This window comes from Sceloporus occidentalis, unplaced genomic scaffold (genome assembly GCF_023333645.1).
Source record: "Sceloporus occidentalis isolate IW3139 unplaced genomic scaffold, rSceOcc1.0.p SCAF_23, whole genome shotgun sequence".
Lineage (NCBI taxonomy): Eukaryota > Metazoa > Chordata > Lepidosauria > Squamata > Phrynosomatidae > Sceloporus > Sceloporus occidentalis.
This window is the reverse complement of record NW_028317003.1, coordinates 11,131,141-11,157,957: the sequence shown is the minus strand read 5'-3', so window position 1 is coordinate 11,157,957 and position 26,817 is coordinate 11,131,141. Positions and strand designations below refer to the sequence as shown.

Here is a 26,817-nt window from a genome sequence, read left to right as displayed (position 1 = left end):
ATAATGCCATACCAGCTTCATTGGTCGCAAAGGGGTTAAAGTGGAGAATTCAATATAATTAGTTTTGAAAGGACCTTTTATTTTTATACGGATAACCTGGGAGTCTCAGCTTCAAAAACCGAAGATCTTTTGGATGAACTGCTGTTTTTTTCCAAGTAAGGAGACACTTAAATAAATGAAATCAGTTGAAGAAGTGATGGAATGAGAAGGGAAAATACTAAAAGCAGACTTATCCCTATAGACTACAAGGAATGGAAAATATTTTACGGAACATTGAGTCTTCAGTGATTTTATATAACAAGAATGGCAGTGTCCAGATCAAAGAACAACTTTTTTTCATTTAAGTCCTCCCAGTGGATACATCAGTGTCTTACTGTTCATACCATGGCATTGATTCACTAAAATCCAAGCTGACGACCATTCTCTCTTGTGAGAGCGGCATTGAAAGGAATAATTTGTAATGTACGCCAGATTTTAAAAGAGCAACATAAGTATCGTGTTAAAAGACATACCAAGGTGGAAAAAAGCTCTACCGTTGTTAACAAAAGGACCACCCTCTACTTCCAACAAATCTAACATAATACTTTGCATTAAAACACTTGGTGTGGACTGCTGGAGATTTTAGTCATTCCCAAAACTAAGAGACTGCCCTTCTGCGACATTTTACATATAAAATACACATATAACCAAAGTCAGTTATAAGTAACCCATATACTGCCAGAGTCAGCTACATTCCAAGTCAACTTGACACTTGCTTAGAAGTTTCACATAGTCCTTCTTGAAAATAATAGGTACATGCCCTCAATCTACTTTTGTTTCAGAGTTAAATCCCCCTTTTTTTTAAACTAAATACAAAGTACATGGATCTCTGTACAGGTACATTTAAGTAGTCAATAAAATTGTACATGCAGCACAACATGCAGTCCCTTTAAACTTATCAAAACAGCTAGCATGGACTGTCTACTTAAATTACTGCCTTTTGACATCAGTGGCTTAACACAAACATTTGGGCCCATTGGAAGCTTACTTAAGGTGATCACTCTTCATGTTTGTATCCCGATTTGGATTTAAATGACTATGTCTCTTAACCCGTCACTGCATGTGAGTAAAGTTGGTATTCACTTTTCTGCAGATATATCATGGAGTATATAAACACAAGCTGTCATGTTTTCTAATCTAAGTCAACGGAGAGATAATAAAGAGTTTACTGCTGTGACACATTGACATACCTGGGAGCTCTCCCTTTTCTAGTGGAGTGGCTTTGTGATGGTCCAGGGCTAGCCACAAATGGTGGGACTAGCAGCATATAGGTCAGGGCTGAACAGAGTAGGAGGAAAGTGGGCAGTGAGCAAGTTGTAGGTCGGTGGGGAGCATACCTGGGAACTCTACGGGTCTCACCTGGAGGCTCTGGGCCAAGCAACGCTTCTCAGGGTCTCCAGGTCAGGGCCCAATATCTCAGTCGTGTGAGTGGCGTTTAGGCACACTTCCCACCAACGTCATCTGCCTAACAGAAGAGATTCCCAAGTATAGTGGGGAATGAATAAACTCTCCTTCCCAGGCAAAGTGACTCAGGGTATCAGGGCTTTACCCAGAGGCTCGAAGAGTTCCCAGGTGTGGCTTTACCTTTTGTATATATATTAAGATATTTATAATGTGTCCATCTTCAACCTAAGGATGACCTTTTGAGATAAATTTCCTCTGGGAAGGCCAACTGAATGATGTTTACATTAAATGTCATTGTGTTTTTATTAGAGTTTAGCAATTAATTTGGGATTACACACATCATTTCACAAACACAGAGCATAATAAATGGTCTAAAAATATATGGGAAAGCAAAGTGTAATGTTCCGGGCATCAGCAAGGTCTCAAGCAGTTTTGGCATGGAAACAGTATTTGAACATAATTGTTCCATCTGGTTCCAGCTCCAACAAGCAGTAATTGAAAGAAAGCAGGCTCAGATGTTTTAAAAGTCAAATGAGAATGCTTAAAGATCAAATGGGGTCTCATTTTAATAAATTAGTTATAAACCAAATACTAGCAAATTCTAGAAAAGAAAGAAAAAATATGCACAGTAACAAAAAGAACCTGCGTGCACTGTAGATTTAAACAATCTTGTTTATTTAGTTTCCATGGCTCTCATAATTTTCTCTGCAAATCCCCAGTGATGACATCATCAATATGGCTTTATAATAGGGTATATAAACTGAAAGCAGGTGCTCGTAGTTAGCAGTGGTATAATATGGTACATTAATCAAATGAATTAAAGTAGAACTTGTCTCTGTGGAATTCAGAAATTGAGTGTATTTGTTCACCAGGCCGTATTACGTAGAAGGCATCATAAATGAAGCAATATATTTGTTTTGTTTGAGGAAATGCTTTGTGTGGGTGAGTCTATTACATGGGTAGCATAAGGATTTTTTTTTAAAAAAAAGTTGTAAAATGACTCAGAAAAAGCTTACTATTTTAACCCTTCAATTTCTGGTGGAGAGCAAACTTTTCTATTGTTTTTGTTCTTCTCAATAAGAAGGTACTTGTTTTTTGCAGTCAGAATGGATCAGAATGTTAATGTATTTGCTTTGCATTTACTTTAATTCCTTACTTAACATGAGTAAGAAGCATAACGAAGCCTAAGTCAAGTAGCAGAACATCTACATTACCGGTAAAGGTGTTTTCCACAAAATTTTAATTACACTTATTAATATGATGAGCAAATGAGCAAGGTCTGTAAAGACATGGTTGGATGAGTTTGCCCTCACATACTCTCAGCTTCCTCATCTATGTGAGGGCAAAGTAAGAAGATTATAGGTGAGTTGAGGAGAGGGTGCAAGCAGTGGAGGGAAAGTGGTAGGATGATAGGGAGGGAGAGGGGAGGAATGGAGAAAGAATGAGGAAAGGGAGAGAAGGGGAATGGAAAAGAGCAAGGGAAAAGGGCAAAAAAGGAAAAGAACAGGGGAAACATGGAAAAAAGACAAGGAAAGATATCTAGTGAGAGAGAAATATTTTTGGCTATGTAATTCAATAAAGGGCACATTAGCTAGTGATAATAGAAATGAGAGCTTAGCTTCATGGCTGGACCCACCACAAGGGCAAGTAATGCTGCTAACAGGTTGTCTAGTATATAAACAAGCAGTTGCATGCAGAAAGGATGCCAGTGATATAGAGCATCGTATCAGCTCGTGTACTAGAAATCCTAGGGTCTACCCAATTCAGCTTTCCATTAACTGCACCATTTCAATTACAAAGTACAGTTGTGCCCACCAATGACTTACCCCTATGGCTTTGTCCTACTGAGTACTTTGGCACACTTCTACTATTTTTTTTTATATATCTGGTCAAGAGAACCTGGACTAGGTTAGGAAGTGTGGGGGGGGGGCATGTCTACCGACCCTTAGCTGTTCCAGGCTCAGTACTTACAATATAGGCATTATATGATGATATATGTTTTAGGTGGAGGGATTTAATAAAGATGCTACAGCCCATGTACCCTCTCTTTCTTGTACCCATGAAAACTACATTCCAGGTAAATGTTTTTCTTTGGAAAAGAAAAAATGTCGGTGCGCTAAGCTAGTCTCAGGCTCAAATAATACAAATGTATAATATGAGGCCTACCAAACAGTGTGAGCATGCTGCAAATACAGTGTGTTGGCTGTACAATGTATACAAAAAACAAAATACTGTCTGCGCTTCTCACCCTAATAAAGTTGGCAACAAATATATAAACATAATATAAATGAGAGGTTTTGGTTATATGAATTGGCCAAAGCATAATTAAGCTCACCCGCCACGTCAAGGCACACTCTCAATAGGGTGAGAACCTACATAGTGGGCACACAAAGCAGTTTATACTGCTACCAAAACCGTATTAATGTGTTGGGGGAGGTGCAATTAAACCTTCTTTGTGTCGGTGTGGTAGGGCCTGTCCTGGTGTGTGTCTTTGGGTGTCGGTGTGGCAGAGCCTGTCCTGGTGTGTGTGTGTTTGGGTGTCGGTGTGGCAGAGCCTGTCCTGGTGTGTGTGTGTGTGGGTGTCAGTGTAGCAGAGCCTGTCCTGGTGTGTGTGTCTGGGTGTCAGTGTGGCAGAGCCTGTCCTAGTGTGTGTGTTCAGGTGTCGGTGTGGCAGAGCCTGTCCTGGGGTGTGTGAGTGTCGGTGTGGCAGAGCTTGTCCTGGTGTGTATTTGGGTGTCGGTGTGGCAGAGCCTGTTCTGGGGTGTGTGTCTGGGTGTCGGTGTGGAAAAGCCTGTCCTGGTGTGTGTGTTTGGTTATCTGTTTCCTTAATTTACAGTAGGAACTATTTCATTTTTACTTATCCAGAGATAAAAAGCCCTCCTGAATTTGTAGTGACTTCAGGGGACAAAACCCTCAAGGCCCTGAAATCATTTAGTGGAAAAGATAAGGTATTGTGTTATTTACTCTATAATATTTATTTCAAGGATTAGTCGCACTAAATTGTGGCTTCAGGCTTCCCATGTTGAATGACCAAGTATTATGTATGTGTATGTACATATATGTTTTTTCATAAAAATGGGCTGCTCAGTCTGAAATGCCCGGGCCTATTTTTTTTCCCAGTCCGGGCCTGCTACAAGGGGGGTCTTATTATTTGAACCTGGGAGTGCTGGTTAGCATGGGGATTCGCAAGCTGGAACCAGTGGTGCGCAATGCAGACGGTTAGACATTGTTAGGACTTACCTTCACAATCCTGTCCTTGTATCCACAATGGGAGCTGGTTACCCCCCACAGCATAGTGGTAATGACGCTCGTGGTGTGTGCACACAAAAGACATTATGGGCACACATGCCTGGCATCACCACCATTACCGTTCTGTGACCTCAGCGTGTCCCACCTTATTTAAAAATAGAACTCCATTTCCAATTTTCCCTTTGGGAGTGTGTCTTCCAAGCATTATTCCTAATAGTATTTTTGGCTATTTCTGGCATCTTGACCTGTCTTGTTCCTGATAATGCTGATTTCTGGTATCCTAACCCAACTTGTTCCTGATAATGCTGACTTCTGGTATCCTGATCCGGCTTGTTTCTGATAATGCTGACTTCTGGTATCCTGATCCGGCTTGTTTCTGATAATGCTGACTACTGGTATCCTGATCCGGCTTGTTCCTGATACTGCTGAATTCTGGAATTCTGATCCGGCTTGTACCTGACCCAGCTTATAGTCAGCATCCACCATTTCAAACTATTCTATTTCTGCAAAGGGGGTCTAATTTTGTTAAGCGACCGTATTAAAGTAGGTGGCCTATTGTAACAAAGTAAGTTGTGTGCCATATTCAATATACCATATTCAATATACCATCTACATAAGAACAAAACCAAGCATTTACATTGTCTTCTTGCCTGTTTAATTGCTTCATAATAGAGAGAGAGATGGCAGCTTGCCTTGGATATGGCCCAATCTCAGTCTGAAAGGATAAATATTTGTATCATTAACTGCCGACCCTGATACAACATTAAGTAAGTAAGTCGTGTGGATTTGTCTACAGACTGCAGTCTGAATGGTGTTCCTTTAAACTTGTTTAAAACTAATAACTCAATTACATATGTTATAGACAAAATCTGCATTATTTATATTTATTGAAACCCATCTGTTATCAGTTATTTTAGGTTTATTCAGTCCTTCATGTCTGTTTTCTACACTAACTCCTATATTTCTCATCCAATAAACAATGGTTGATGCAAGTTGAAGTCCAACTGCAGAAGAGTCATGGACAATATTTTCTTCAGAAATATCTTTACAGATTTTTTTGTTTAAATAGTGATTAGTGCTTTCATTTGATCTACTGTAGTAGTGCTGGATCAGTTTTGGTCGCCCCACTCTTGTCGACTGTAACTCTCCTCACTCTCTTTTACCCAGTTGCCTATTGCCAAGCCATGACATTAGAGCAGTGTAAAACATGTCAGGACTTTCCAAGAGGGTGTTAATAGAACTTGCAAAGTTTCTGCTCAAGAGGAAACCTGGCTCAGCACAGAAAGTGAGTGAAATATTTGGATTTCACCAAGAAAAAAAGGCTGGACAAAATAAGACAGCAATGATAAACTGTCTAAATCTAATGTAATACTTTAACTTAGTTCACTGGAAGTCTGTGGAGTTCTTTGGAGGGAGCAGTTGAGCTTTTCATTTGCCTTAAAAGATTAATCTCTGGATGTGAGAATACAGAACGTCTCGGCATTTTATTTGCCGAAATCACCGGATCCAATGGGGTTCTACAGAAAACGTTTTCAGAAAAAGAAGAAAAACATAAATTGGTATATTCTGGAAGTTCAGGAAAGAAAAACATACGATTTATTTTTATTTGTTAAGTAATCTATACAGACATATTTGATCCATTTTTCACAATTATGTCATGTTCTTAGGTTCCATATTATTAGGAATTTCATAAGAAAATGAAAACGTACGTAGTAATAGTTAGGATTTCTTTCATCCGTGCTGACCAGCGGGCGTGCGTCCATTCTCACAGCCAAAATAAATATTGCAAGGATTTCACAGAAGCAGAGCCAGGCTGTGTAAAGGACTGGAAATAGTTTTCTTCTTTTCACATGCATGTATTTTCCAGAATATAGCTTAAACATTCTTGTGAAAGCATAATGTCATTCCAAGTTACAAAAAAAGCATAGCGAGGCGTGATAAGGGTAGATAGAAATATCTGAAAAAATATCTGCACCGGGAAATTCAGCTGTGAAATGTAATGAATAATGAAGTGAAAAGACTAAAATCTGGACACTTTTAGGCCATTATTACAGTAGTTGAGTTAATATTGAAAGAAATACCAAAGGGCAGGCAGCATAAGGCTGTGACAATCATTCCTGTTTCCCAAGTTTTATTTTTAAACCCAGACATTTTCCTAGACATGGGGCAAAGGTGACATTTGAAGGATATGCCCATTGCTCGATGTGTGTATCCCTAAGCATAAATAATATAGCTACCTACAAAATAGCCCTGTACCATGAGAAAGCATCAATTAAGGACCAATGGAGGGACTTAACTCTCTTTCTGTGGTTTCAAACGTACCTAACTCACTCATTCACTTAGAAAAGGAGGGATAAACCTTTCTTTGCTTCTTCTATATGAGTAGATGGGCTGGTGAGGGTTTCAGCCAAATGCCTGCATTGGCTTATCTTTGTACATCCCAAGCACCAATACTAAGCAATTCAGTGGGCCCGATGACATCGATGATCAGTTGTTTGGATACTGGGATACCAAATGAAGGAACGGAGCCCAACATATCAATGTACCAACAAATGTACCAACAAATTAGCTTTCTTGTTCACTTAAAAGCGGTACAGCATGGAATAAAGCCCACTTTTCTGCTTAAGGTGCACGGCAGACTTGAAAACACTGAAAAGGAATTGAATACAAAGTTCAAATGAAAAGATGGGGCTTAATATGTGTTTAATTTTTTAAAACTTTTTTTTTGGACAGCATAACTCCATAGTATAGCTGAATTGCAGTATATGGCAGATCGGGAAATATTGATGCAAGGTGGAAAGAATTAGAGTAGCAGAGGGAAGGAAACCATCCAGCACTGTTTACATTATGTATGCACATTTTACCCCTGACTGGAACTCTAAATTAAGTTGAAGTACGTGGGTTACAGACAGGACCATAATGTTGAATTGAGTGTGGGAGGGGATGTCAGTGTCCAGGTTGATTTTCTGGAAATTCTGCACTATACCATGTTATTATTACTTATTGTTTTATGTAGCGCCATCAGATTCCGTTGCGCTGTACAATAGGTAAACAGGACATTGGAAGTTGTGTATAACATAACAGGGTATAAAATGAGCTTACAATCCAAAGGGAGTTAGGGTATATTACACAAGAGGTAAACGTACCGCTGTTAGGGATGGACCAGCAACTCTAGTATAAGTATTGTCCAAAGACAGAACATAGTGAAATCTTATTTCAGTTGCACTATTTAATTATTATTCCAATATTCCCATTTGCCTTTATAGTTGTTTGATATAAACTTGCTTGTGCGACAAGGCAGGCTCCTCATTGACTGCTCTAATAAATGATAAAAGCAGCTAATCAAATAATCAGCACAGGCCATCTGCGGAAGATAGCACTGCTTATACAAAGAAGAGTTCAACAAATCAAAATATTATGAAACATTTTACTGAAGCTTTATTGTCTAAGCAGTGAGTTGGTGCAAGATGAAAACCTTACCACAATGAACTATGGGTTATAACAAGTGAACCTGGCCCTTTTACAGTACAACAAATTGTGCCTTTTTAAAGTGCAGTTCCATCTGTTTTCAGAATGGAAACCGTATTGTTTAGCCTTTCTACAGTAGAGATTTTAAAAGCTCCTTGATTAGCTCCCTTGCAATATTCATTAAGTACTAGTCATGCCGGCTACAATGTTACCTGATAAAAGCTCCTCACAGCACAAAAGATTGGTTTGGGAGGTAAAGTCACCATACCCCGAGTGGAGTTCACACCATGAATACAAAGTAGTGCATAGATTGTGCTACAAGAATGACTAGCAAAGGTAGAAACATCATGGAAATGGATGTCTGTCCTTCCTATGATGGCATCATGTAGATAGGCATTAGTGACCAACTGGGCATTTTTATTTATATACAGTTGTGCTTTTGATGGTATGACAGGGTTACATATAGGGGACAAAACATAAAAAGGTGGAGGGTCCCATAACTCCACACTTCAGTGGTGCCCCTACATGAGTGTCAGAGCATTATTTGGAATCAAGCCCAACAGAGGGTCCATCCTTGATGTCCTCTGTGGTGTAGATTTATTTCCTTGGTCCATTGTTGATCTGCCAATTATGGTATCACATAGCCACATTAAAGTCATAGGTCTAGGTGCTTTCCCACTCAGGAAGAAAGCCGCTCATTATAGCTTCTAATGTTCCTGTCTCACATTCCGCATCAGACAGGTACAGTTGAGAAACTCTGTTAGCAGATGGACATACCTGGGAACTGGCTGAACTACTAGAATGCCTAGTCTAAATTTGCCTTTCTTTCTTGTTCTCAAAACTCTACTGACATAGCCCTCCACTACTGATCTCTGTTGGTATGTCACAGGCTCAGTTCTGGGCATTTATTCTTCTCTACCAACACCCCATCACTTGGTAAACTAATCTCTTCTTTTGGATTTCTGTACCATTTATATTTTGATGTCACCAGAGGTAAGGTATGTTAGCATATCTTCCGATCCATCTCACAGACTATCTCTATGCAATCTTATCCTGGATAGAATTCCAACGCTTGAAGCTCAACATATCCAAGAGCTACTATCTCATTAGTTCTTGATTGATCCCTCTGCCTTCCCTAATTCATCCTTCCTCAAGACACAACTAAAATACTAATCTGAAGACCTGAGGAACAATGTTTTATGACTACAGGATGAGGAGTGGTGTTTGACTCCAGCTACTCATCACACTTCTTCTACCACTCATATTGTATTAAGTATACCACGGCTAGCCACAGTCCCCTAACATGTCCTAACCACCTCCCTTTAGTAGCAGGAAAGGGAGAACTCTGGGGTACCAGCTATAACGAGTTCTCATGTATATATATATATATATATATATATATATATATATATATATATATATATATATACACAGGAAAATTCCAGGACAGGCTACCTGGAGCTCTCCCTCTTCTGGCAGGAATAGCACTGCATGAAGTGGGGCTAACTGGTTGTGTAGGTGAGGCTAGCTGTGTATGGGGCAGGGATAGCTGTGCATAGGGATTAGGCTAGTCCCAAACAGTCCTGAGTAGGAGGGAAAGTGGGTGGGAGTTAGCATAGCTAAACACTGTGGTGCTACCTGGAGAAAGCAATGCTTCACCCTGAGACTCCGGGTCAAACCCAGAGAGTTCCCAGGTATATATGGAGTTACCAACAGAACATCCATTGGAACTACCCAGAGCTTGTCCTCCAAAGCACTCTCCCTCCTGTTTCATGTGAGGTGGGAGGGTGAAACTTTGTTGGGGTAGAACAGCTAGCTACATACAGGCCTAGGCTAGCCCAAAATATTGCATAGGGAGTGAATGTAGCCAGGCAATGTCGCTATAGAGAGGTTCACCTGAGATCACAGGCTGCCTCGTTTGTACTCTAATCACCTAGTATAGGTTCCATGGCAGACGTGTCACTACCTCTGGCTGATACTAAATTATGATTGTGTTTACCTCACTTCACCTTTTAGCCAATAATACAAAATTATCATCATTTCGGATCAAAACACCAAACAAGTTAAACAATTTGAATACAAATTATTTCTACAAAAAGGTTTGTTTGGGAAACAAGATTTAATGTTCCTACTTTCGATTGTAACAGTTATGGATGAGCTAAAAAAACAAACATTTCCATTTAAAAACATTTTGTTTGTGAACTTTGTTTTCTTAGGGATATTGCACATTTTGTTCTAGGTTGTGCATTCCTTGGGAATTGTTTTGACCAATCATCCCGGCTGATCGAAGACAAGTTTAGAAACTGAGAGGGCATTAGGACCAGGAAAGACAAGCCGTGTTCTCTAAGGTCTGGCAGTGCTGGAATTATGTGTGAAGGGGAGGCAGTGACTGCCTATTTACATCTATTCATAAGATCTGAGTGCAGTGTCACAACAGGGCAGGGCTCACATCTGGGCATATTCGCTTACAAGCAGCTGGGACAAAGTGATGAAGTTACACTGACCATGTGAAATGATTCCCCACAAGGAAGGCAGAATGCTGTCTCTCTGATGGAGAGTATATCAGTTCTTTAATACTTTCTGGAAGGAGAAAACATCTAAAGGATTTGGGGTATTTCCTTATTTTGGATTGTATTTGTATCCTGAAGAAATCCCTGTGCGTACTACTTACTGATATATTAAACATTGTCTAGAAGGAATTTTTCCAGAGAGAGCTGCGGTTGGTTTAAGAAATAAAAAGAAAAGAAAATATACACAGAGGGAGCGTGCAAGTTGGATACCGAGAGAGGAAATAAAGACCTGCGTGGGAAAAGTACATTAGAGGAAAACTGATCAGGAATGAAGATAATTGTGAATATCATGACGGTGTGTGTCATATATAGCAACAAGCAGCATGTTGTTGAGAAAGAGGTGCAGGTCCCTTCTGTGCCAACCGCAGATGCTGGTGCTTACGCTAGGCTTACTGCTGATACTAGCCATAGTTACCATACTGGATCCAGAAACCCAGAGTGAGAGCAATTCTAGAAATCTGGACCACCATCGTGAAGGAGATCATTATAGGACAGCTGCAAGCTCGTTTCTGGAGAGGGTTGATGAAAGACATCAGAATAAGGTGGAATTGTTATCTCCTCTGTCTTCTTTAAGAGAGGAAGGGTTACTTGCAATGACGATGTCTGGAGCCAGAGAGAGACCTGACAGAGACAGGAGAAAAATGTACAGAATAGTGGGGCAGCCCAAGAGGAAGAACGAAGGTGATATACCAACCCAGGTCTTGCACAGAGGACTGGCACTAGAGAGAGTGGGCTATGACTCCGAAATTCAGAAAATTCCTGTACATAGGACAATACCAGAAGGACGCCATCCACTGTGAGTAATGTGACAGTTGAGTTGGCATTGGTGGACAATAATATTTGATCAATCAGCATCAGTAATTATTGTAGATAAGCAAACAAAATGATTATATATTTTGGCATCACCAGTAATTTTTATTTGCAGCCGAATTTTAACTTCTCCAGGCTAAGTACCTGTAAGAAAACATACAGTGCTGTGAGTGTGCGTCAATATCTTTAGGGAATAGATTGTGTTTTTAGGTATCTTTACTAGTTGTATTGTTTAAGAGTAAAATGACAAGTAACATTTTTCACATGGAACTCATTTCTTTTAGATCTGCATCATTGTGTGTTTTTATAAGTATGTGTGCTTAGGAGGGGAGTGAGTGAGGACGTATTCAGAAGAGTGATTCCTGTGCGTGCGCATGTATGGTTTGTGTGTATGGTGTGTGTGATGTGTATATGACCCACTTTTGGATCCACTTTTGGATGTTCCTGCTAGTGTTTGTTAGGGTGTTTAGGAGAGGGTATCAGAGCATGTATGTGGTCATATGGTTTGGATTGTGTGTACGTTTTGGGCGTGGGGTGAGCCTGAATAAGTGTACGCATCTTGAAGGGAGATTCTGTGTGGGTGTGAATGGGCGTGTTTGTTTTGGCTAAGGTTCCTGAATGAATGTATGTGTGGTTAGAATTCTTTATATGTAAGTTTGAAAATGTGACCGACATTACCTATGTTTGTTTTCTGTTCATTGTGTAATTATATAGGTTTCTTACTCATACTTCTCAACCCTCTTGTTTTTCATGGGACAGTCCTAATTTTTGGCACTGTCCTGCTTCTGTTGGCAGTGGGGATCATTTGCAGGTTGGGGACATGCTCTGATTCCTTCTGACCAGGGAACCATGCTGTGAAATCAATAGCTATCATAGCTACCATTTGGTCTTCTTGTGATGCTTTGAAGCTGAGGGTCCCAAGTTGACAGGGTGGGTAAGGTAGGTGGGTAGTCCTGCCTGAGCCCTGCCTCTTACCATGCCCAGTCATGCTACTAAGAAAGGTGTCCTGATAGATTTAGGTCACCACATAAATATGACCACTCACACCTAACTTAAATAAATTACATCCACTGTAATCTCCAGCTTTCATATTTAGGGGTGTACATGGGGGGACAGGGATCAAAGTGGGGGGGGCAATTATAAAATGCTACATATGCAATATATATTGTGGCAAGGTAATGGAGTCTACATAAGTGGCAGATTGGAACGCTCATTATTCCCAGCAGGAGGGGGTTAATTGCTGGAGGTCAGCAAGGTGGAGCCAATTAACCTGCACTCAGGTGTTTAAAGGGCGGCCGTTAGAGGCATTAGTTGTCTGGAAACAGGGAGAGAGGCAGTCAAGCCAGAGGCCCTCAGACTTTATAAAAAAGGTACGGTCCGAAAATACGGTGTTGTGCTGCTATTACTTTTATGACTGGGACTGGATTAGCTGGCCGGTCAGTTAGCGAGGTAAGAACCTTGTATGGTTAGTCTCCAAGATGGAGTAGGATTTGTTTTTGTTTTGGTTTATTTATGTATCCTGTAAAGTGCAACACTCTGTGGACCTTACAGCAAGCTGCAATAAATTACATTGTGCTTTTATTCCGCTGGTGTTTGGAGTTTCTTGTTTTGATCGGGCCATCCTGCCACAATATATATATATATATATATATATATATATATGCGTTAGACATGCATTTTTGCTTCTATGACGGAGCACCAGAAGGTGATGTCACGCCAGTGCTCTGTCATAGAAGCCCCAGAGGAAATGCCAGTAGAAATGGAGGTTGCCAGAGGAGAATCCAGGTCCCCCGCAGCGCTGTGGGGGATCTGGATCTTAGTCTTATGGTCCGATCTCTATTTGAGGTCTGATTATCATGCGACCTCGAATATAAGCAAATACAGTACGTACTTATCGATGCAGTCCAGGAACAATTTTGAACCAGTACGAGGAGACAGGAAGGTACTCCTGTAGTCAAGCCAGTGCTTGGAAGCGTCAATCAGTGCTCCTTCGCAGTTGCACAAAGAAAAGTATGGTGTTTCACGTGCCCCCCCCCCCCTTGCCAATGTAATTGATTACATCCTAACTTTCTGGGACGTTTTGTTGCATTTCAAAAGTGCACTGACACAACCCTGACTGCAAATAACTAACTGTAACACCTGTGAGAAGTGAGGGGAAAAAAAAGATGCAACCTGCAGAAGCAGGATCTGGGAGGAACAAAACCAGGAGCTTGTCTGCTTTATACTAAGCACACACTGAATAAACACAGCAGCACAACCTGGAAGAGAAACAGAAGTCTGGTGACTGTTCCCCTTGTACTATGCTTTGCACAAGAATCACTAATGTGCTAATGTAAAGCTAGGGAGATTGTTTTAAACTCTATACAAAGTAATTATTACATTTCGTTCATGCAGATGTCTCAAGCAAAGTTATGACGAGAAGTTCCCGACAGCCAGTGTTATCATCTCCTTTCATAATGAAGCCCTGTCTTCGCTACTGAGAACTGTCCACAGTGTGCTTGACAATTCCCCAAGACGCTGGCTAAAAGAAGTTATCCTTGTCGATGATCTAAGTCATCAAGGTAACCAGCACCTTAGAATCATGACTTATGGTCAGCCTAATGTCCTCACAGCATTACACGCGTCTAACCTGAAGAAGCCTGTAGGTGGTGAGAATCACGCCTAGAGGTCAAACTACTCAACCAAGTAGCCCAGTCATAGTTCACATGTTGCCTGCTACTTTTCACTGATTTCAACCTTGGCTCCTAGAGAAGAGGGACAGAGTGGTTTGAGACCCTCTGAAAGATGGACAATTGTTGGTGGGGCGGTAGTATATTGTAGCATAACAAAATAAATGTATTCATTGTTTCATGTTTCAAACTGTAAGATGTAGGAGTTTGAAAGATGATACATCAGATTTAAAATGTTAAAATAAGCTTTACCTTTTTAAGACAGGACTGCATTAAGGCTACATAGGGCCTAGGCAAGGTACCAACTTTGGACCCTCCTCATCATCATTTTATTTACAGGGAAATCGCAATGTCCCCAATCTTTGCCTTTTTGGGCCTGTATTCCTACAAAGGCATGTACAGCATTTCCCCCCTAGACTGAAGTCTTAGGAGGGCTGAATCTTCTTAGGTTCTCCCTGAAAGGAAACCCCACTAAAGTCCTCAAGTGGGGAGAGTGGCCAAAATGCACAACCTGAAGGCAAAACTCCCATTAAAATATCTCAAACCATTTATTTCATTTTAGCTATAATTATAGTTGCGGAAGCGTAGAAATTGTAACCAGTATTTTTTATTGATTGAGTATAGGACAACTTAAGTCTGCCCTGAGCGAATATGTTTCAAGAATCAGTGGAGTGAAATTAATAAGGAGTAACAAGAGGCTTGGTGCTTTTGGAGGCCGCATGCTGGGTGCAGCGAGGGCAACAGGAGATGTCCTGGTCTTCCTCGACTCGCACTGTGAGTGTCACAGAGGCTGGTTGGAGCCATTGTTGAGCAGAATAATGAATAACAGGTGAGCTGCTCTTTCAAAAAACTGAATCTAGAATGTGACATGAAAATATATACAAAATTACGCTTATTCAGTTTATTTTTTTACATTTATATAAAATAGCAACATAACAGATAGTGATACTGTGTTCAATAGCTAAAAGAACTGCTCAGACTCATTCCTAGTAGGTGTTGTATCATACATAAGTGACCTGCCGAATAATTTACAATCCCAATTTAGGATGAATATACATTGTAATTGCCAATGCTGACTCTACAACTAGAACCATTGTATATATTTAAAGGAAATATGAACAAAAAAAAATTATTACATTAAAAACAAGTCCTTATGATACTAGAATTCCATTTTTTCCACATAATCTTTTGATATAGCTGCACAAATTAAATGTGTTCTCTTACTCCAATAAACTCGCTAAAATGTACGGAGGAAAGGACTGGGCATTGTTAGAGTTGCCATAAAAAATCAGCTGATAGCAGAACACGTCACATTTTAAATATCACAAGTGTGCCTGCAATGGTTACCTATTTCCTGGAACAAGAAAACTCTAAACTCACTTTGTTTGAATAATAAACTACAGGTATATCACTGTACAAAACATTCTATTTTATGTGCAAAGTAAAAAGGTGTATTTTTCAAGGGGACTTCCCTTTTAATAAAAAATAATATGTAAGGACTCTTCTTCACTATCACTGGAGTTTTTGTGCACAGGTCCTTTAAGTGACAAAATAAGTTTTTGTTAGAATTAAAGTTTACTGAGTGTAAAATTGGGAAGGTGGTGCCATCTGCTGGTGCTTTTTACATCCCATACTTATTTGGTTTTTAGGTTCACAAAAGTTTCAAATCCTTTAAAAACATAAGCAATCTTCTATATAGAAATAGAGGGATATATATATATATATATATATATATATATATATATATATATACTTTCAACTATACAATATATACTTTCTGTCATTCCGTAATACAGAGATAACAAAGTAAACGTGTGTAATCTTAAAAAGCTATATTCAGTTGAAGAATAAGTGATTGGTGTAGGAAGAAAAGCCAACACATTATAAACTAATCTACAAAGTTTTGGCAAGCAAAGCCAAAGTCTGCAAATTATACGTTAATTTCTATTTCTTTTTTTAAGAAATCGAATAGTTTCTCCTGTTCTAGACATTATTGACCGGAAGACATATGGGTATTATTACTCTGCTGATCTGCAACGACTCATATTTAACTGGAAACTTGATTTTCAATGGGTGACTTTACCGGAGCATGAAGAGAAGGTACGCCACTCTCCCATCGCTCCATTCAGGTAATCATTTCCTAATTGCCCAAGAAAATAAAGTTGTCCAATGGAACAGCATAATTGACTTGGAAGTGCCAAAACGATTTTACCTTAAATAGCGCAAAGTTCCATGGGATTCAAACAATATTGGAATTATTATTATTATCAATGTACACGGATTTGTATAACCAATGCATTATAAGGAGAAAAGGATGCACGTTCCTGCTGGCTTTACATATTCCCCAAACAGTGTGCATTGGGTTTAGATGTGTTTTCTATAGCTTGTGAAATAATACTTAACCTTCAGATGATTGTATGACAGGGATTTCTACATATATTTTGTGTCAGATCCGCTGCAGTCTCCAGGGCTTCTTTATCTTGTTCTGGATCTTCCTTGCAAACCTAGAAAAATAATTGGATATACAGAGCTGTCTGGAGCTGGAAATATAGAATCAAGCTTGTATGTTCTAGATCAGTAGTAAGCAGAATGGATGAACCATTGGTTCTACTTCTAGTTTCATTCTGTTTGCAAAGTTCCTTTCCATAAGTGTGTGTGTGTGTGTATATATATATATATATATATATATATATATATATATATACACACACACAAACACATTTGTAAATGTACAATTCTATATTTATCTTCCATATTTTCCAATTACATTGAGCATACTGTGTATGAGGAGTACTTGTATAGGATCTGTGTTTTGATGAATTCAAGTGTAGCACATATTGTATAAATGAAGCAAGTTAGTTGCCTCTCTGAATGCATTTAGTAATAGCATTCTGATTTCTGACATTGTAGACACAATATACAATATATATATATATATATGCTATATACTGTACTTTATTTGTGTGAGAGAGACATTTTCAGTATCGAAAGAAACATACCCAGAAAATATACCCAGAGATAATATAATAAACATAATATGTATCTAATATGTATGCTATATCACTAGATTTAAGTAACAGTTGTTTTAGCATAACTGTGTCTTATATCTATATGTTTGTGTAAAGTTATTACATTTTATATTGTCTGTATTCCTTGTAGAAGTCCAGTAATACCAGCGTGTGTAGTAGCAGTTGATCGCCATTACTTCCAAAATATTGGGGGGTTTGATGCAGGCACTAAATTTTGGGGGGCTGAAAACTTGGAGTTATCTATCCGGGTAAGATGTAAATCTATATAAATATAAGTAAATGTTTACTTAATCCAATGGGTCTCATGTTTTAAATAGTGATTTTTGGTTGATACAGACCTAAGTCATTCAACACTTTTATCTATCCCGATTTTTTACATCAAATTATTTTTTGTACCTACAAAGATTATTGACATTGCGTGCTGTTCTCCGTCTATGCTCCTAAGTCTTTAGCCGGCAAGACTAAGGCTCCACTAAGTTTATAACTAGAACGCCTTAGCATAACCTTTCAACATATCTTCCCATGTTGCCAATTGTTAACATTGAACACACATCTTTAACAGATCCATGCTTATTTGTACACATATCAAAATGTAATTTCATTCCTATTTCAGGCTGTGTATATTTTTTTTTATGATGGTTTCTGCGATTCTGCATTCATTTTTGGCAATGGTCATCTCATTTTCACAGGTTTGGCTCTGCGGTGGTTCAGTGGAAATCGTTCCATGTTCACGAGTTGGACATGTAAATCAGAATCATAACACATACACTCCGCTTCAAAATGACTCAATATTGCGGAACAAAATCCGAATTGTAGAGTTATGGATGGACTCCTACAAGGATGCCTTCTATAAGCATATTGGAAAGGCTTTAATCAGCAGGGTATGATGCACACAACTATAAAAGTTATGAATGGTCAATAAACCATTGACCATTTTTGACACACTACAAGTTGGGCTACGTAAGCTAAGGAATACCTAACTGCAAATCTGTGCGTCGGGTACATAACACATTTGGAAATAAAGGTAACATAATTGAGACCTAAATCTGTTTTGGTTCTGGAGAAACACCAAAAAATGCTTAAATATAGGAGGGCTTGATTCAAACAAATTCAGTAAATCAGATTTCAATCCAAGGGTACCAAAAGTGTTTTAAGCAAACCTACACCGAACATGGATTCCTCTTGTCCAAAGGTGTATGGAGCCGGAACTCTAAACACTTAATTATATTTGTGAATCAGGATTTATAACAATTATTTTTCAGATATGATAAGCCTCTATTACGTTATTTGGTAAAACTTGCAATGTACGTAGCCCTATTGTTAAAATTAAGTTGCTCACTAAATGTGTTTATTTATGTTATTGCACCTATACTGGAGCTACCATCAATAACATTTGCTTTGTTTTTGGTCTCAGGTTAAACCGACTGATATTACCGAACGCGAACAGCTACGTCTAAGGTTGGGATGTAAAAAATTTGAGTGGTTTCTAGCCAACATTTACCCAGAAATCAATGCTACTTTTTCCATGTTGGGATCATCTGGACGAGTAAGACTGTGACCTACATGTGTGGGCTTTGAGGATCAGAGATGCTTTCAACATGTTGCTTCTTTAGAGTTATATATTATATATATTATAATTTCTACGTAATACTTTACATTTTTTAACATTCCATGTAAATCGGCATCGCCATTTTTAATGTGTTGAATAGTGGACAGGGTAAATTATAATCCAATACGTGATGTATGAAGACGTGGCTGCTTTGAGAGTGAGCGACAATTTGTGGGGGGGGGCGCATGTGTATTGTAAATGCAACCCAGCTCAGCCTATTTATTCCCCATCGCCCCTTGTCCGTTTTTATCTCCACAGCCACGTCCATTTCATTTTTCCCTCTGTCACCTCGCCATTCTCCTGTTTATGTGCAAATTCCATTTCCCCCCTTCCCTTCAGCCCTAGTCCCTCCTACATGTTCTAGCGTTCTTCCCCTATGCCATCTTGATGCAACATATAGACCATTAATAGACCAGTGTGATTATCTCAGGCTCTGCCCAGGGCTGGCCCCCATATTGTAATGCCTATATACCGATTACAGTTAGTTGGCCTATTTTGAACAATATATTGATACAAAATGCTAAATCAACATTGAAGGAGTAATACATTATATAATTTTATATATATATATTTATTTTTTACAGATTTTTAACGCAGGTGTTGGCTTGTGTATTGAGTACAAACGTTCAGGTCAACCTCTTGAACTTTCCAACTGCCATAAGACAAATACTCAGGTAATGTGATAGTCGAACTCTCGTGTCCTTTATTTATCAAGTTATTCTAGTGGGAATCCAGTTATTCTAGTGTGGATCCTTACTATGTTGAAATCAATATGCAAATATTTTAACCCTGCAGATATTCGAGTACAGCCAGAATGAAATAAGGTTTAAATCAGAACGCTCCCTTTGCCTTGATGTGAGATATGAACAGGCTGTCCTCAGAAACTGCTCTCTACGTGAAAAATCCGCGCAGATATGGGATTTTAACGAGGTATTCAAATATAAATATGGCTTTTTGAGTTTGTGTTGATTTCAAACATTAATATACTAAAATGCCCTGTGTTTATAGTTATGTAATTCAAAAATAATTTTGACTCATGTTTATACTTAGCCTATGGGAAGTTAGGAAGAGTATCCACATCATGCTTCTCATCAATGAACAGGCATCTTAATCACAATTGTGCCAAAAGAAGTGTCTTGCGTTATAATAAATTGCCATAATTCCATCATTGTAATTATGATGAATTTTTATTATAAAGTGCAGTGCTCAATTAGCATAAATATTACTCCCTTCATAAAAAAAAAGTAATCAAATATAAATTAATGTAATTCAAAAACATATGGTTTAAAAATAAGATAGAAAAATACTTTAAAACAATAAAAAATATTAAAATGCATATAGTTAAAAATATAGGAGAAAAGTATAGTTAAAACGATACATTGGATCTCTGCTAGTCCAGGTAATTTACTGCTGAACAAATTCCCCAATACCTCTGTGTTTATCTAAAGTCTTTGTTAACGTGTGAATTGTGCTTTTGTATTTTGTGTTAGGTCCTTTCCTCAGGCATTAATGAAGCTAACAACTTGGTCTCGAACCTCGCAATTGAACTCTGTTAGCCAATAAATGGTATCATTTTAACTATACTTTTCTCCTGTTTTCTCAACGGCTAACACGGTACAAAACCTTTTTATTATTTTAATATAAAAACATATAAATAGTCCATTAGAGGTTCTTAATTCAAAAATCCATTTGGCTCCATCTTATAGATGTAGTGCCCCGTCTCCATGTATGATGTTGCGTTGCGAGATTTTTTTTTTAATTTCAGTCACAACAGCTGATTAAAAAAATAGGACCATGCTAGTTTGCAGATATAAGGGACTGTAGGGGAGCTACCTGCGTCATCGGGACAGCGTCCACACATCGGGACTATCCTACAAACACAGGGGCTGTTGGGAGATTTGCATATATTAATCAGTATAGGGTACATCTGTTTGCATCCTGTTGACAGGTCCTTTCAAATCAAAAAACAAAGATTACATTATTTTGTTGAAATTCCTGGGCCTATTCAGAGATATCGAAAATAGATTTTTACACTCAATGCATTGTTTTTAACCTCAATTAAAGTCCTTTATACAACTATTTGTTCTTTAAAGTTAAACTTTTTTTTATATAAATATGGTATCTAGGTAAAGTATAGCGTACAAGAATCCTTTTGATTTTCTAAAGATTGTTCTTTAAGTGTACTTTTTGTTTTAAGAGACTACTAAAATCTTTTTTTTTTTTATTACACTTACATTTGAAAAGGAGACCTATAATTTCTGGATGTCTGCTACACTATAATTTCATTTCCACTTTTGATCGGATACCAACAGACATAACGCTGAAGGAATTAAAATGAAAAGTTTCTCTTAGCAATATCACATCTATCATTTAATATATTTTTGGAACAAAAGAATAACCCTGTTTCTATAGCGACGCTAATCCTTCTCAATACATTGCTTTCAGTTTCATGTGTGTCAAAGGCATGTGCATTTTTAGCCAAATATATAGTTATCAACGCTATTACCTCAAAATGTAAATAGTTCTCATGTACTGTAACAAAACAAGCAAAAATGTCCCTATTTCATTACATGACAAGTGCTGTCAGGAACAAGCTGGAGAGGCCGGGGAGAGAACCCATGAAAGAACATGAAATGTCCTAAATGGGAAAAAAAGGAAATAATAAAAACAATATACAAGCTTTTATATATTACAACGTATTACATAGCATGCAAAGAGATGCAGACATTCTATAGTTGTTGGGAGTTTCTGTCTCCCTCTCTCAAAATCAGGAAGTGTATTTGGGTTCACTTCCTGCACACTCTGTAGCACAGAAAACAATGGGAGCCAATGACATGCAACTTAGTTGAACACTGATGTTCTTGCGATTGGCTGCCCCTATTCCCACTGACTTTAATTAGACTGCTACAGAACATGTGCAGGAAGTGTATTTAAGTATGCTTCCTGCTTATACTTCCTGGTTTAAGAAGGATCATTGATAACTAATAGCTGAAGAGTGTGTGTGTGTGTGTGTGTATTTCCCTTGGTTCTTTTGTTTTCAATCAAACCCCATAATGTGATTTTAGTGTGTTTATTCATTTATTTTCCTCTTCCTTATTACAGGATGGATTATTGAAACACATTTCTACTGCCAAGTGCATAGAAGCTGCAGACAGTCATTCAGACAAAGTGTTACTTCTACGGTCTTGTAACAATCACAGAAATCAACTCTGGAAAATGATACCTCTCTGAACTGAGAAGATAATTTATTGTTTTATACAGTACCGTTTTATATTTGGATTCCACAGCGCTGTACAAAGGGTAGAAAAGACACACACATTATATATATATATATATATATATATATATATAAATTAGCTACAGTACAAAAGGGACACTCCAGCCATCAAATTCACTTTAATTTCTATTTTAATTGAAGTACTTTCACACATGTGTTTGATAAATGGGATGAGTAGCTTTAAAAAAAATGTATATTTAAATTTGAATCTCAAAGTGATCTCCTTTGAGCCAGAAGTAAAGGAAGAAAGATGGCATGAGTCATATAAGTGCTAAATATAAGAGCTGGAACGCTCCAACTTTTTTTCCATGGTGATTATTCCAAATTTAGAACCTTGCTCCAGAAACGTGCGTTATACCTATGGGACATTAAATGAATGTATATTTCAGCTCTTTGGCTCTGAAACCATCAGAGGAGTTCCACTGAGAACTGGAGGGCTGCAAGAGGACCGTGTAAAATCTAGCCTGTCGAGAATAAACATTTCGTCTCGTTAATTATGCATTATTTAGTGTCTATCCTGGGAGTTCTTTAAGCAAGCTGGGCCATGCAAGTCCTGGGTATTATTTAGGCTTATTATGTTTATAATGTTATAGATGTGAGATTATTTCGCCACTTCTAATGAAAATAGCTTATTGAAAACAACAAAGCCTCACATCAGACAGATCTTATCCATAAATGTAGACAAAAGCACAAAGCTGATTTCCAGCGCACACAAAACAAACCTAGCTTGAGTGAGTCTATCCCAAGACACACAATTACACCTCATATAGAAGGCACACTCCGACACTGTCCTCCTTCATTACTGGCACTTATACATGTTACAGGGCTGCGCAGTTTCAGTGCTGGCACGACCTTTCTTGAAAATCCTGGAAAACAAACTCAGAGACTAGTAGCTAATGTATTATATGATGGTATATTTATGGTTTGCTACGAGCCATCGGGTCCTGGGCAGGGGGGCAAGTTCCACTCCCTGCGTCCCGGTACTGTTTAAGGTGTTACGGCTCCTGGTATTGTATTTGGTATTGTATTGTTGGGGCTAGACTGCATCATAAAATAAATTCTAAATTTCACCAATTACAATGGTTGGCCTCCATTCCGTTCTGCAAATACCCTGGTACAGTCCCTATTAATAATGTGAATTTATTAATATATAGCAATGGCGCCACCTGCTGGACAAACTGCTGATCACAACAAAGATTTAACGTAAAACGAATTCTCAGGCACTATTGCTTTCACAACAGCAAATATTTAAAAATATGTCAAAATAAGCATTGCTCATAAGTTACTATCCTCTACATAATACAGTGTGTAATATTTAATTATACATTACGGAGGGCCAGCCAAGCTCTTATTGCAGCAGACGCTCGCTGTGGTTGGCTCTTCATAAGGAATAGCGAAGTCAAGGAGCTGAATCACAGCGTAAGGCAAATTCACCTGTCAACTCGCCATTTAGTGGACAAACCCACTAATGATTTGATGCTCCAAATCACCCAATGCTGAAGGATCAGCCGGCCGTGAAAGCAGCCCAGGAAAGAACACGCCGCTGCTAGAGCCGGGTTCACTAACTATAATAAGGCTTTGCCGCGGCCTACGATGAAAACCGATGCTCGCGTAAATACGCATAATAATAAAGCAATTCAGTCACAACATAAGAACGCTCTAAGAGCGAACGCCGGCAGCAGGGACATCCCAGCATGCCCCGCTTCCCCCTTTCGACGCGGTGACGCTGTCAACGTAATAACGTCACAAACCCGGAAGTTACCAATGACACTGTAACCTGCTGCCGGCACCACATTGCTTCTGAAAGCTGCGACTGACTTGTCATTAGCGGAGTGAAGACACAGACATCTTCTTAGAGAAACCGGAGAGAGTCGGTGCTTTAAAATCTACGGGTAATAACTGGAAATGCGTTACATTAATAAGTAATGGCCGTGAAACTTATAGAGCGCGTCGGTCTGGCTGCACGACAGCAAGAATCAATCGTATTTAGTGATGTCACGTTCCATGTTACGTAATTTTAATTTTGCATACCCATATTTATGGCTCTGAAATTGTGCCCTGCTCAGAGTACACTAATGGATAGCCCTGCAATAAGATAACCCTTATGTGTGCATATTATTATACTTTGATGTATATCAGTGCCACTTAAATGACCGGCCCTGGGACTTTTTGGAATATAATGTCCTTTATATATGTGGTGATTATAGCAGAATATTAAGGTAGAAGAAGGCAGGAGCTCCCTACGATTTACAGATTCAGTCCCAATAATGCCAATTTTAACTGTATTGGTGTCTACCTAGTTCTTTAAATGTACTTTAAAAATGCCAAATAATAATAGGTAACAATCTGGTTGAAATTCACGATTACATGATGTAATTACTAGGATTTCTTACTATTGGACGTAATACGGACATAACGTATTCTCTTCTGTCCTGTTAGTAGAGATCTAAGAGACTTGGTATGCGGTTATTATGAGGAGCTCCTGACCTTCAACCTCTGTTCAACCTTACAAAACAGGTTTGTCTTTATTTGTATAAATGATCCAAATCTTGTATACGTTTTATATTTGATTAAAGATGCCTTTAAAGATGCATGTGTATCACGCATATCATTCCTCATACTGTGTTTAACTTTTGAAGCCCCCTCACCCACTTGCTTCCCATGGCTTTAGGAATCATGTTTAATTCATTCTGACAATCGCATACACACAGGGCCGGCCCTATAATGGGGCAGACTGGGGCAATTGCCCCAGGCGGCACTTTAGAAGGGGCGGCACTTTGCCGCCCCAAGCGCTTTTTTTTTTTTGAAGCGGAGGAGAGAGAGAGGGGCACCGAGTGGTTTTAGCTTACCCGCTCGGCGCCCCTCTCTCTCTCTCCTCTGCGGCGAGTCTCCCTGTTCGGTCCCGGTGCCGGCTTGTAATGCAGAGCGCCGGAAGTGACGTCAATTTCCGGCGCTCAGCATTACAAGCCGGCACCGTGGCAGAGCAGGGAGACTCGCCGCAGGACTGTTTAAAGGTAAGTACCGGGGGGGGGTCGTAGATTATGCCGTCGGCGAAGTTTAAAATGCCGCCCCCCCCCCCCCCCCCCCCGGCGTCGGCGGGGGGGGGGGGCGGCGTTTTAAACTTCGCCCCAGGCGGCGTTAAGTCTTCGGCCGGCCCTGCATACACAGCCTGTAATACCTTCCTTGTATGGCTCTGTGACTCTCAAAACATCTTACTAAACTAGAACATCTCCTACCTGTCATAGTCGTCCTCCATCCACCATCCTATGTGAGCCAGTCCCTTTCTACCTCCTCAATGCGTTTGGAATACGTTCATTCTATATAGCCATATATGATATGTCTAAAGCAATGGTTCTCCGTAGGAATAGCCCCTCTATTGAAGATCTTATGTTCCACCTAAAAAGAAAGATTACTATTTCATTAAAGGAGTAAAGGCATAAGACAAAAATCCCTAGGTGGGGAATGTCCTACCCGCTACACTATATTGATTGTAACTGTAATGTACGAGCTGTGTGTCAAGGATACCATTAAGGTACCCTTTATCTCTTTGTGATCTATCCTAACAGGATACTGTATATCTGATTGCAATATGCATATTAACAATCCATATGGAATAAGTGACAGGATCTGTGACCGTTTCATTTGATGTGGTCAGGGTTGTGTGAATAACCGTGTATAAGGCCATTTATAACCAGATGTATCACTTTGGTTTAGTCTGTAGTGTAGGCGATCTTAACATGAGACTTTTGGAGAAATATGCTATTCAGTTATAGGGTAACTTATTACTACTTGGTTATTTAGTTGCTGGGTTGACTTAGCATCCACAATAATTGTTTGAGTACATACCTACGTCTGTGATTGTGATCATCAGAGTGTCTTTGACGACTTAGCTAGCAGATGAGTTTCTCAGGAGATTTATACCATGTGCTCGAGTACCTCATCATCCCTGATGAAGTTGTCACCCAGCTAAATGAATGTCAGATGAAAAGGGTCTTTTTTGTCTAATACAAGAACCTCAGCTTGTTATTTTTTCTTATATCTGAACTTGGGTTCAGTTATATTTAATTGAAGTGGCGTTTTAGGTTTAACATTAGACAATTTAAAGGGACACTTCAGCCATCACATGCACTTTTATGCACATGATAGCTTAGAGATCCCTCTAAATCTATGTGGTATCCCTTTGTAAACACATAGGGTGACTCTACAGAATCATCCCATATGTATTTCTCCCTTTGCCTGAACCCATGTCCTAACGCCTAACATACTTACCATCGGTTGAAGACAGCCCAGGCTCTGTGAACTCTCCAGGAAGGGGTCTAATGAGAAAGCAATCCCATTGGTAGCAGTAAGACTGCTTTCTGATTGGCTGCCTCAAGCGTCAATTAGGGGTGTGAAACATTGGGCAACGGACAGGGTGGGAAGCTGCAGCTCTTCCCCAAAATAACGTTTTTTCTTTTCTATCTTTTTTCTTCTTCTTCAACCAAAGTACCTTCATATGCAACAATTGTTTTGGAGACCTCCTGGGACAATAGAATGCCCATTGTATTCAGTGTATTTCAAGGTAGAATGTACAAGACATACTGATATGTAGTGCTAATGTAGACAATCCAGTATATACGTACATAAAATGCATTTAGGGTCAGTAATAAAAACCTGAGGCCAAAAAATAAATATGTGAAACACAATGCAAAGA

The 26,817-nt window shown here is 39.1% G+C and overlaps 1 protein-coding gene across 1 annotated transcript; it reads left to right on the top strand.

The window, feature by feature from the left end:
* The first annotated feature begins 11,098 nt into the window (after positions 1–11,098).
* LOC149300788 (polypeptide N-acetylgalactosaminyltransferase 15-like) lies at positions 11,099–20,403 on the top strand. The gene is made up of 10 exons (XM_089484805.1): positions 11,099–11,526; positions 13,935–14,101; positions 14,834–15,038; positions 16,171–16,338; positions 17,369–17,486; positions 17,928–18,119; positions 18,653–18,784; positions 19,432–19,521; positions 19,643–19,777; positions 20,338–20,403. Exons 1-10 carry the CDS (start codon positions 11,099–11,101, stop codon positions 20,401–20,403), a joined length of 1,701 nt encoding a protein of 566 aa, XP_089340931.1.
* The last annotated feature ends 6,414 nt before the right edge of the window (positions 20,404–26,817 follow it).

Coding starts and splice junctions, on each gene's coding strand:
- LOC149300788 (XM_089484805.1), top strand. CDS start 11,099: ATGCTGGTGCTTACGCTAGGCTTACTGCTGATACTAGCCATAGTTACC. Junction 11,527..13,934: donor CCAGAAGGACGCCATCCACT/GTGAGTAATGTG, acceptor TCGTTCATGCAG/ATGTCTCAAGCAAAGTTATG. Junction 19,522..19,642: donor GCCATAAGACAAATACTCAG/GTAATGTGATAG, acceptor TTAACCCTGCAG/ATATTCGAGTACAGCCAGAA.